The sequence below is a fragment of the Lissotriton vulgaris genome, chromosome 10 (genome assembly GCF_964263255.1).
Source record: "Lissotriton vulgaris chromosome 10, aLisVul1.2, whole genome shotgun sequence".
Classification (NCBI taxonomy): Eukaryota; Metazoa; Chordata; class Amphibia; order Caudata; family Salamandridae; genus Lissotriton; species Lissotriton vulgaris.
The window spans coordinates 929,253,301-929,266,436 of NC_141698.1; the positions used below are offsets into that span (position 1 = coordinate 929,253,301).

Genomic DNA, 13,136 nt, shown 5'->3' on the forward strand with positions numbered 1-13,136 from the left:
ACTCAGCGGCGCGCAAGTCCTATGCGAGGCTGGACTATTTTTTGTGCTCCTCCCAACTGGTGCCACAGGTCAAGGACGTGGAGATACTCCCGGCCTCGCTGTCGGATCATTCCCCAGTCGTGGCGACTTTTTGCATAGGGCCCGCGTCGGCTCCCCAACGGCACTGGAGGCTACGAGACGGCCTTCTGCAACTGCCCGACACCCAAGAACGGCTTAAATCCGCGATTGCCCACTTCCTGGAACATAACGCTAACGAAGACACTACTAAGGCCACACAGTGGGCAGCCCTCAAGGCGGTCCTACGCGGTGAACTTATCTCCATCGCCTCCGCCAACAACAAAGATAGGGCTCTGAAGCGAGCCGAACTCACCCAACGGGTGGCGGAGCTGGAGCAGATGCACCAACGCACGGGGGGTGGCGCGGGCATGGCGCCAGTTGTGCGCCGAAAGGAAAATGCTAACTGCCTTTGACCAAGACGTGGCGGAATACGCCGCCATGCGCCTCAAGCACGCATACTACACCGGGGGCGACCGTTGCGGGAAGCTTCTGGCGAGCAGACTACGGGCGCAGACTCAGCGGCAACAGGTACGCTCCCTTCAATCCGCTAGTGGCACCCAGATCACGGAGGACGAAGCCATAGCGGCGGCCTTCGGAAACTTCTTTGCCGCTCTTTACGATGCGGACCACCTGGACCCCAATGCCGGCCTAGCCTATCTGCGAGGCGCGGCGCTCCCCACCCTCAATCAGGCCCAGGCGGACTTCCTCGATCGGCCTATAGGCCTGGAGGAGGTAATCTCGGCGATATCGCGCCTCAAGGTGGGGAAGTCCCCGGGACCTGACGGCTACACTGCGGCCTTCTACAAGGCCCTTTGTCCACAGATTGCCCCCCTCCTGCGCGACCTGTTTAACACCTTCAATCAGCCTGGTGCCATACACCCCGATCTGCTAGAGGCGTCCATCTCTGTGATTCCTAAGCCCGGCCGTGACCCGACCAACTGTGGCTCCTACAGGCCTATCTCGCTGCTGAACATAGATCTGAAACTTTACACCGGCATACTCGCAGGTCGCATAGCGCCGTATATGCAGCAGCTGATAGACCCTGACCAGTCGGGCTTTATCCCCCAACGGCAGACCAGTGACAATACTCGGCGAGTGCTGCACCTCATTGAGGCCGGGTCACGTACCAGGCCGGGTTGTATGCTCCTCACCATCGATGCTGAGAAAGCATTTGATAGGGTGCATTGGCCCTATCTTGACCAAGTGTTGTGCCACTTCGGGTTTGGAGAAACACTCCGCCATCGCATCTTCAACTGCTACCGCCGGCCCAACGCGGCGGTGCGGGTGAACGGTCATACTTCCCCGAGGTTCGACATCGGCAGAGGCACCCGCCAGGGCTGCCCGCTCTCGCCGCTCCTATTTGCGCTCTACATGGAGCCGATGGCACAGAGAGTGCGGCACCACACACTCATCTCTGGCATCCCGTTCGGTGCCGACACGCACACAATTAGTCTCTACGCTGACGACATCCTACTGTCCCTTACCAACCCGATGCAGTCACTGCGTGCTCTCTTTGTGGAGCTTCACGCCTTCGCCCTGGCCTCGGGCTTTAAAATCAACGAGGCGAAATCGGAGGCCCTGAACATCTCGCTGCGCACTGAAGTGTTGGACGAGATCAAGGCGGAGTTCAAGATGCAGTGGTCAGACCCCTCCGTCTCTTATCTGGGTGTCCTCCTGACCCCGACAGTGCGGGGTACTGCACGGGTCAACTACGAGGCGCTCACGAAGAATCTCTGGGAGCAGCTAAGGCGTTGAAAACCGCTTACGTTATCATGGCTGGGCAGAATTGCCGCAGTCAAAATGACGTTGCTGCCGCAGATTTTATATCTGTTCCAGACGCTCCCCTTGAAGCCCCCGACCGGGTGGCTTCAACAGACCCAATCGGAGCTGTCACGATTCATCTGGAATGGCCGCCGGCCACGGTTTAAGCATACCCTCGCCACTTTGCCTCCTGCTCACGGGGGGGTTGGTGTACCTGACCTCACCCTGTATTTCCAGGCGGCACAGCTACGCACTCTAGTAGAGTGGTATCAACTGGAGTCAGGCAAGCACTGGCTCTTCCAGGATCAGGCGGTGGCCGGCCGTACCCTGCAGGGCGTGCCTTTCCTGCCACGCCGGCATAGACCCCCCAACCTCTACGCCTCTGAAATCACGAGTACCATTCTGGAAGTATGGGACAGAGTGGCCATGGCCAAAGGATTGACCTCCTTTCCCTCACCAATGACTCCCATTTTCGACAATCCGGACTTCACGCCTGGTTTGGACACCAGAGCGTTCGCGGCTTGGCGTGCGACGCCCTGCAGAGCTGCGGGCGACATGTTTGACCTCAAAGGGATCCTCCCGTTCCGTCAAGCTAAGACGGACTACGGCATTGCCGAGACGGACCGCCTACAATACCTGCAAGTACGACACTGGGTGCTTCACCCCTCGATCCAACCAGGAGCCCAACGACACCTCACGCCTTATGAAAAGTGGCTGTTGACACGCACCTCGGACAAAAAACTGATCTCAGACCTCTATCAACAGCTGCGCTCCTCACTCATGTCCACACATACAACGCAGGGCAGGCTAGGTGGGAGAGGGATCTGGGGCGACAGCTCACAAGGAAAGAATGGGAAGGGGTGTACCACAGGGCCAGGCATTCAGCACACCATACTGGGCTCACTGAGACACTAACCAAAGTCGTCACGTGCTGGTATCATACGCCCGAGAGGTTACACCAATGGGACGCCCGGGTTAGCGATAGATGTTGGAGGGGGTGCGGGGAACTAGGGACTCTGGAACACTTGCTGTGGGGCTGCGATGCGCTTCGCTCATATTGGACCCCTATCCTGGACCTCATAGACTCCCACTTGGATATGCAGCTACCTCGCTTCCCAGCCTACATTATTGTATTATTGTATTATTGTATTTCTTATATAGCGCCAGAATCGACCCCCGAAGGGGTATCTCCGCGCTTGCCTTGGGAACCCGTCCTGGTTTTTCCCTGTGAGATAGCCCCTACAGGGCATCCCCAAGGTGAAAGCCAGGCATCCCGCCGCGGGGGGCCGTTGTGGAGATTAAGCAAGCTTAATGCCCAGAGTTGCAGAGTGTGAACCCATGATTAGGTCAGGCACCGAAGCGAGAATTATCAAGTCCGTGGACATTTGAGCTCAACACCCTGCCGCGTCGGGAATCGAACCCTGGTCCCGGGTCTGACCTCTGCTTCAGGGTCTGCCTGCTCTAACCAGTGAGCCACACTTCTCCACTCTACATCATACTAGGCCTCCCGAACGCCCTCATGTATCCTCTGAAATCCTGGAGGGGGCGGCTGATCGCACTGGCTCTGGGGGCAGCAGTCCAGAATATTGTGGCCCATTGGAGGGCCGCCCATGCTCCGCAACAATTGGGTTGGTTACACCGTCTCTGGGCGATCCTGGGGATGGAGAAACTGTCATTGGCTGCAGCGGGGAGGGGGGCGGACTTTGCGGTGCTTTGGCAGCCCTTCCTCACCTTCCTAACAGGGGAATTTCGAGAGGTGAGCTGTCCCCGCTACCTGTGTCTGCTGCGCCTCGCAGAAACCCCTCTCCCGGATCCCAAGACGCGCACCCACAAGCGCAAAGCCCCGACACGCGCAGCGCCACCTGACCTGTAGAGGACCGACAGTGACCTACTACTTATCCCCAATATTGGACAAGGAGAGGGGGGGAATGGGAGGGAAGGGTACTGGGGGGTTATTTAAAGTTCTGCGTTTTTGCACTATTGTTGCTTAGCTTGCACCTCTATGGCACCTCTTTTGACGCGGCCGGCCCGGTTGGGTTGTAGGCGGCTTGCTGTGTTAACGAAAGTGAACCCCGCTAGGGATGTGTGGGCGACAGTGGGGCTCTGGATTTTGGCTTCCCCAGATCGGCGCCGGCCAGAATGAGGTTGTGAGGTGCATGATGCTTATCTTTGCTCAATAAAAGATTTAATACATAAAATATGTGACTGTAACTATATGTATATAAAGAAAAGCAATGAAATCTAAAGAGCTGGATTAATTTATATAAACGCCATGTGTTGTGATCTGCCAAATAAATGTTGTATTGAACATTTATCTTTTTTTTTGTCTACTGTGCACTGGTTTAGTTTGATATAGCCTATAACATAATCTAGTATATCATAATATATGTTCCAAAATTTGAATGTAGGAAGTAAAAATAGTGTTAATGTAGTGTTAAATAAACGTATGTGCTATTATTATTTTTTGTAACTTTCTTCTTAAAACTTTGATTTCTTCAGGGTGATCCCGGGTTGCAGGGATTGCAGGGAGAGCCAGGATTACAAGGAAAAGACGGAGAGATGGGAAAAAAGGTAAATATTCTTGATTTATTCGTGTATAAAACATGTTTATCATCTTGTGAATTCAAAGGGGCTGACTATGAATCGGACTTTAATGTCATTGCTGGCAGCCTTTTCATTTTAGGGATTAAACGGAGGTAGGAGTGTTCCTTCCCATCAATTTCGCTTCCTAACTCCAGCATCCTTCATCTGCGAGAAACGTCCGTGGTCAGTAGTGTATGGTGGGTGGTTATTTCCACAATGATTAGAACCGGATACGTTTTGCTTTTAATACCACAAGTGGAAAGCGTTCATGGAGTTTGCTAGCAGAAGAGAAGTATTTATGACAGCTACATTACAGCCTGTTCATGTGCAATGACTTAAAGAAAATTTATTGGAAATCCACCCACCCATCGACAGGCAGGAGGGAAATGACTTAGTAAGTAATGGGAGGATGTCATGTAAAATAATCACAAGTATCTGCTTCGATTTCATAGTAAAATAAGGAAAAAGGTTCATGTTATTCAAGAGTGGAAATGCATTCCAAGAGAGTTTGGAATAGGAGTGTGTTAAAAATCCAGATGGTGCAAATACATCCCTAGATGTAGGTAATCCCAGATTACCGATTCTTAAATACCGAATCATACCGAGGATGGGATGTAGGTAATTTTTCAGAAAAAATTACCGAATTTACCGATTCGGTAATTGCCATTCATTCCTATGGGCCTGGAGGCCCATTGGAATGAATGTCAATTACTGAATCGGTAAAAGAGGAAAATATTGAAGGGTGGCAGGGTGTCACTTTGACACCCTGTTGCACCCCTCAAATGTGTATAGGTGCACATGTTGCAGACATACATGCCCTAAGGGCATGTATACGTTTTTCTTTTAATACCACAAGTGGAAAGCGTTCATGGAGTTTGCTAGCAGAAGAGAAGTATTTATGACAGCTACATTACAGCCTGTTCATGTGCAATGACTTAAAGCCTAAGGGCATGTATGTCTGCAACATGGCAGTGTTGCAAAAGCAAAAAGAAAGCTTTTTCTAAGGTTTTCATTATTTACCACCAACTTCTAGTTGGTGGTAAATAACGAATCCTAAGATGGGAAAAGCACTCATGTGAGTGCTCCCTACATTTCAGATTCGGTAATTTACCGATTCGGTATTTTTAAGAATCGGTAATTTACCGAATTCTTAAATACCGATTCGGTAAATTACCGAATCTGAAATGAAGCCACCTACATATGAAAAGCCTAATTCCGGTCGGTAACGGCTGAAATTCGGTAATTTCGGCTGTTACCGACCGGAATTACGCTTCCTACATCTGGCCCCAAGAGTGCCCACCACTCCTCCTCCCTGCTGGCTGCTGCTGTACGCCAAGATAGCACAGCCCCATCGCGCCCTGGCTCAGTACTGAAAAATAAAATGATACCATTGTGTTATTGTCATTTTATTTGTCCTTGTTGCACTGCTCAGAGAGCGGTGGGGTTACGCTCCTCCGCCTTAACTTAGGAGACGCTGCTGATTGTGGGTCCCAGCCTCAAAGCGTCCTGTGTGAGCTGAATCATCAGGACTGATTTATAAAGCAAATTTTTTAAGAAGTTGTGCCGTACTCTAGCCTAAGATGTGTCTTACTCATTAACTTCCTGGAATAAGATTTCGTTACTCCCTAAAAGAAAGGTATTTTTGATTCACAAAGCGATGAAGCATGCCTGAGTAAGAATGCTTCATGAATAAGGTCTGGCTATTCAGGTGTGATTCACATTTGAGATAAGACTAATCATAGAAGAAGCATGGGGAGTCAGATCGGATGTCTCACGAGGCAGCTAAATTATATAAATCGTAAATCTTCCTTCGTAGGTTTACTCCTACTTTTGGAGTATATTTTTGGGAGTATATTTTTTTTAGAATTTAGAAATGTTTCCCGGAGTACTCCTAGTAAGCTATAACTGCCACAGTTTTCCCTGTAATTCGTTTATGAATCCCATTTTCTCATTAGCAAATATATCATTTCTATGGCGAAAATTTCAGAGGGAGTAGGTATGTAACTGCTAACTTTATGCCCAATTTTCAGAACAATTTTGAAATCAGCACTTTAAGGTTTACAACCTTGCATGGGTGCAGAATTGCAATTTTCTTTAAATTCGCACAATGTTTCCTAGTCATTTAATAAAACAAATTTCGTAGCACGCGCTGCATCGCATTTTGCGATGCAGGGCACTCTACGAAATTCATTGTATTAATTAAATTGTTTACTTACCTCCAATTATCCTTATGCCGGTTTTTAGCACCCCCCCTACCCTGCCCCTCCCCCGCCCCGCCTCTCTGCCCCACCTCAGCTCCCTCCACGGGCCGCGGCTGAATGACAAATGTATCTTTAATCACAGAACCTGGTTGCCTGTGTGCTATATTGAACCGTCTCTCCCTTGCACACAAGTATGGTGTCTAGCCAAAGTTAATTTGGTTTGGATGGGTTGGACAAAGGGATACTTTCTCCATCTTTCACCTTACATTTACTTTTGACAGGTCAGGCCATTTTACAATTTGTTGCTGGGTCCTCTATAACTTGTTTTCTTGCAAGAGAAATAAAAAACACCTGCCCACATCCAAGCCATTCTTACTGCTCTGGGAGCCATTTTCGCACCTTATTAAGGCCGAACACAGTCAGACCAGCTATCATTTGCTTTCAGTAGGCTAAACCTAATTAGCCAACTCGAGGTTCAGGCAAATAAAACATAACTTTCTAAAGTTACTTTACCTAAGTATTTATTCAACGTCAGACTTTAATATTGAATTGGATTTTTGCTAAATATGAAAAATAGTCTTTGAATGACTTCCGAAGTCACTTCCTGGCTAAGGTTGCACATTAAGATTTATAATCTGTATTTTGACATTTTCTAGTATTCAGCTACAGCCATGCCAGGGAGAACAGAATGTGGAAACTAATCACTGGAGAAACATGCCATTTTTTAAATTTTGCCATTGTTCCACTTTTAAAATATCAGGCACCCTACCCTGTGGGCAGCAAGGTGTACTTAGGGGTGACCTTTTAAAAACAGTATTTCCTGCTTGTCAGAAGCATTGTTATGATATGTTTTACAGCAGATTTTTAGACTGCTACATTCAAAGTACACATGGTAGACCTGAAGCCTCTTCTGTGGATGGCACAACCGATGCTGCAATCCACCGGTGGCATGTAACTTACAGGGCCTGGGCGCATTTTGTACATCATTTACTGGAGTAACAGTACTGGGGTAACAGTACACAAATTTCTAAGTCCAGCACAAATATAGTCCAGAAACAGATGAAAATATAGGGGGGCCATGCAGGAAAGGTAGATTTTCTACAGCTCTTACATTTTATAATGCAAAGTCTGGACCTCAAATGATTATTAACCAATAAACTGGAGTGACCTTTTCCTTCCTATTCCGGGTCAAAAGTGGCAGAGACAGTATCATAGTCCAGGGACAGAGATGCAGCCTGCCGGGCAACATTGCAAGCTGGCATGCTTTCTTTTCTTCCAGGCAGTTCATCACCTGACTCTCGCTTGATAATTTGGAGTGAATCAGGCACCATATGAGCTGAGTAATAAAACCAAAAACTATGTTACATAAGATTCTAGATCATATGCCTCGGTAACGTACCCATTTGTTGTTTGACATTAAATTAAGATGTTATCCATGCTTTACAAGGTGATTTTCTTTGTTTTTAATTATTAAATTAAACTATCCTTCACTGTGTTTAAGGGCTAGAGCTCCTTACCTTTGTGATCCAGAAAGACTTCAGACATTACCTGGATGTTCTGTACCCTAAACATAAAAGGAGCACAAAGTTGGCATCAAGTGGCTTGGCAGTATGGCCAGCGTAATTTGGCAACAAGGATTAGAGTGTCAAGAGCAATGACATTAACAACCTGTCAGATGCCAAATGAGATGGGTGCTGATGGATCATCATACGATTCTAAGCAGGTCACCTACCAAATACTTTGTTAGCTAGAAGTATTACACTATGGCATGTTGTCCCAGATCCTTTCTTAACAGGGCTTACCTCAACAGTGACATAGAAAACACCCAGTCACTAACTAGCATATTAATACCATACAAAGTATGAAGACCATGTGATATGTCTGGCAAAAAAAACATTAAAATGTTTTGTAACTAAATCCTATTTAATTTCAAAGAAATTTTTGCAGTGATTGACCTATTCCCTACTACTGGCATAGTATTACCAAGCAAAGGAAAGAGTAAGCCATGCACCTTTGGACGGTCTCTGGTTTATCCTAAGCTAGTGGACTAGTTATTCAGGAATAGATTTTTTCTTAATTGATTCTTATTGAGCTTTCATAAAAAAAAATATTAAGCCATACATTTTTGCTAAACGATTTTTCAAATATTTACAAATTAGAGTCTCTTTCTACAATTGTTTAGCCTTAGTACACAGTTTTCATTTTGTAACATCTTTAAAATAAACAGGAATGTATTGCACAAAAGAAAAGGAAAAAGAGAACTTTGCTTTTTTAAAAATCCGGGTTACTTTTGTATTGTTGCTTGTAAAGCACCAAGATAAGAGCTAATTACTATATAGTATTCATTGTGGGTGGCAGTTACATTATCTCCAGTTACCACATGTTGTGTTGCCCCGAGCAAGTTGATGCCAAATATTTCAGATTATGTCTTTTGTGTGATGTTCTACTTTTCATTGAGGGTTATGTAACTCCATCCCAAATGTTGTTATTAATCTTCACCTTCTTTTTTTGCAAGCCCTCATTCACTTTTTCAATTTTAAAACAATCTTGGTGGCATAGATCTATTTGTTGCAATTATAATTGTCGATGTCTTACCTTTAGTTAGGTTATAACCGGTCAAGGAGAGTATTCATCAGTTTGTGGTCCCCTGGATTTCAGGGTGTTGTCCTATGCATATGCATCCCCGCCCTTCCTCTCTGTGGTTGTATGATCATCATTCTATGCCTCTTCCCATTTTATTAGGTCTTTTAGCCACAGCTTTGTGTAGGGTGCTGATGTTGCTCTTTTTTGCTCAAACATATGCTAGGTAATCGGATTTAGTTGGCTTCTTTAGGTTTTTGACTCTGGGAATCTGTCCTAGCAGACACTCTGTTGGGATGTGTTACAGTCACCTATTAGAAAGTTCAGAGACCAGGGTGAACATAGTTCACCAGAAGTACCTAATCTCTGTGCACTTCCAGACCATGTGAGAAAAGACTGCTGATGATTTATTATACCTGAGACATTTGTCTATTGCTCATCATACTTTTGGCCTATTCTTTTGTGAGAGATGTGAATGTGATGTAAAGTATTGAATTGGTTCAATTTAAATCTGGGGTTTCTGCACAAAGTCAATCAGTCAAAATTGCTTTATTCGGATATTTAAAACCTTAAAAGCATATTAAAATTATCCATTGAGTAAAAACCAAAAAGTGCATGACCATTAAGCGAAAATCAATCATAATTGATATGCAGTCCAGGTTAAAACTAAACATAATTAGAAAAGTTCACTAAAAAGTTCAAATTATATAATATAAATTACATTTCATGAGAGAGAAAAATATTTCACATTAAAAAGGGATAAACATTTAATTTGTCAGATCATGTGAACCCTCTTTTTTTCTTTTCTCTGACTGCCGCAACTAAGAAGCTAGCAGCATTAAAGGTTTCCCAGGGATTATTCAGCATCTGCAAATATATCAGTGCTGGCCTAGCCTGAAAAAACCTTTGTCATTTAAAATTGGGAAAATAAAGCTTTTACGAATGTGTAAATAATGCTTACAAAACAGGACAAAGTGTAAAGTGTCTTGGCTTGAAAAATTATCACAATTGCATGGATCCCAGATCCTCTATCTTTCTCCTTCCCTGAGGTTCGGCCAATAAAAAGTGCAGATAATTAAACCTCAGTCTTGTTCAAATGAAACGATGTTGGCGCTTAGAAACTATGTCTACATAAGGCTCCATTAAATAAGTGTTTTTTACAATTTGGTGAGCCCCTAGAGTAGGTTTCAAGAACTTTTGGCCTCTATTTCTGCAGATGTTAAAAATGAGGTCTTAGCCCACACCAAATCTTTTGTACATAATGGTTCTGGTTTATGAAATACCTCTGGGTGGCCTATCAGCCTTGCTATACTTTTCACGTAGCTAAGCCAAGGAATGCTACTTGCCCTATCTAGTGTAAGGCAGTCTCGTATAATTTCCTGGTTCATCACTAATTCTGTATTGGTCCAAATCGAGATCCATTTGAGAAAGACGGCCGTTCTAATCAAGTCTACCACAAAACCAATAACAACTTCTTGATGAATGAAATAAGAAGGAACTGAGAGCAAGCTTCTCAAAATGTATTTTCCACTATTTGAAGCTCTTCACAATCCCTGTATCCCCAGATTTCAGAACCATAATTCGAAATAGCAATACTCTTGGCTTTGTATATGTTTAACATTGCTTGCACAGGCTTGGCACCCAACCTTCGAGCAAAATCAAGCACAGCGGCCGTCGATCTTGCCATGGCATTTCTCTTCGTCTTCCTTTGTGGGGCCCATGAGCTCCTGTCCTCAAATAAGACGTCTAGCTCCGGGAATGTAGTAACCCTAGTTATTTCATTTCCTTTGCAGTAATGCATTTTGGGTTTTCTTGGCTTCACTCCCATAATCATAGTGTGTGATTTTGAAAATTTTACATTCAGGTCTAATGAACCCATAAAATCAGCAAAGGAGTTCAGAAGGCACTGTAGGCCACCGCTGTGCGTGCAAGCAAGAAGCGTCATCTGCATATAGGAGTGCCGGAATCAATCCATTCCCCACACGTAGGCTATCCTTGCTTGCTCCGCACAGGGCCGAGTCTAGATTTTTGATATAAAGGGTGAACAGCAGGGGGGGGGGCAAAATGTATCCCTGTCTGACTCCTCTTATAATACCAATCTCTTGTGTAAGATTACCCTTTTGATCAAACCTTACTGTTGCTGAAAGATCCCTGTGCAAGTCTGACAAAAAATACATGATGTTTTTACCCATGTCCAGTAAGAGCAGCGGCTCCCAAAGCTTGGATCTGTTCACTCGGTCAAAGGCCGAGGACAGATCCATAAAAGCAAGATGGAGTGTCCCTTTCTTGGTTATGGTATATTTCCCTACTAGAAGATGTAGGTTAAGACACTGATCCAAGGTGCTCCTGTCTTTCCAAAAACTGTATTGAAGGTTTGACAGGACATTGCGTTCATTAATCCAATCTGTTAATTTACTAAGGATCACTCTGCCTACCACCTTGACCGCAGAGTAAATCAATGATATAGACCTATAACCCCTGGGATCTCCTCTCTGCCCTTTTTTAACAAGCATTTGCAATGCAATAGGTCTCACAGTTACGCATGTTTAAGCTATTGGCATTGTAAATAAAAATGGCTTTTATTTAAGTTTGTAAAAATAAAATAAAAATAAAAGGCATTGTTATTTACAATGTCAATAGCTTAAACTCACATAACTGCGAGACCTATTGCATTGTTTTTTTTGTTTTACTCATTGTACTATCAAGGTATATCATTAAATAAGATGCACCCGGGAACATGGAATGGCGGGACCCACAAGCCAGAAATTCCTCTTTGTAAGAAGATGCAAAGTAGATGAAGGTTTGCTATGGCAATCTCGAGTTCTCACAGATGTTCCAGGCTTCTGCGAGCACGTGTGCATGGGCCTATCATTTGTTTACCCTGACCGTACAACCTTGGCAATGTCAACAGATAAAGGATGTCATTGAAAAACTTTTACTTCACTAGCCTGCTCCTCTAGCTTGGGGTGGGTGTGGGCTTGAACAGCATACAATATTCAGGCTGATTCATGAAATGAGGCGCTACCTCTGATGCTCTGTAAGGTGTTCATGAAAGTGCTGAGACCTAACAACACGCATCTTTTCATCTTGTTGTGTTTCCATGACCTGGGTCTTACAGTGACCCCAGCACTTAGAGGGTCTGCCCCCTACCCACACCTTAAGACCGTCACATGTGAGTAGTTGCGCTTGATTGGTTGGTGCATCCTCTCCTTGCTGCTCCCCTCACAGAGGGCCTGCTGCCTCCATGAAGCTCCCAAGACACATGTTCAGCAGTTCTTTGTTTTAGCTCCTGTGTGTCAGTGCACCGTGTAAGCGCACAATCATACCCTGCTCTCTCTGGAACACTCACACTGCTGAGTCTCTCTCACTCTGCTGTCACTCTCACTCCGCTGTCTCTCTAACTCTACTGTCACTGTCAATCTGCTGTCTCTCTCACTCTGCTGTCTCTCTTACTCTGCTGTCACTCTCACTCTGCTGTCTCTCTCACTCTGCTGTCACTCTCGCTTTGCTGTCACTCTCGCTCTGCTGTCTCTCACTCTGCTGTCACTCTCACTCTGCTGTCACTCTCACTCTGCTGTCACTCTCACTCTGCTGTTTCTCACGCTGCTGTCTCTCTCACTCTGCTGTCACTCTCACTCTGCTGTCACTCTCACTCTGCTGTCACTCTCACTCTGCTGTCACTCTCACTCTGCTGTCTCTCACTCTGCTGTCACTCTCACTCTGCTGTCACTCTCACTCTGCTGTCACTCTTACTCTGCTGTCACTCTCACTCTGCTGTCTCTCACTCTGCTGTCTCTCACTCTGCTGTCTCTCTCACTCTGCTGTTTCTCTCACTCTGCTGTCACTCTCACTCTGCTGTCACTCTCAATCTGCTGTCTCTCACTCTGCTGTCACTCTTACTCTGCTGTCACTCTCACTCTGCTGTCTCTCACTCTGCTGTCACTCTCACTCTGC

General features: G+C 45.6%; 1 protein-coding gene across 1 annotated transcript in view; it reads left to right on the forward strand.

The window, feature by feature from the left end:
• Window positions 1-13,136, forward strand: part of COL28A1 (collagen type XXVIII alpha 1 chain) — a 689,953-nt gene that overhangs the window by 329,894 nt on the left and 346,923 nt on the right. Inside the window, exon 19 of the mRNA XM_086941924.1 lies at window positions 4,318-4,389. Coding sequence (XP_086798050.1) covers window positions 4,318-4,389 — 72 coding nt within the window. The remainder of the gene's footprint in view (window positions 1-4,317; window positions 4,390-13,136) is intronic.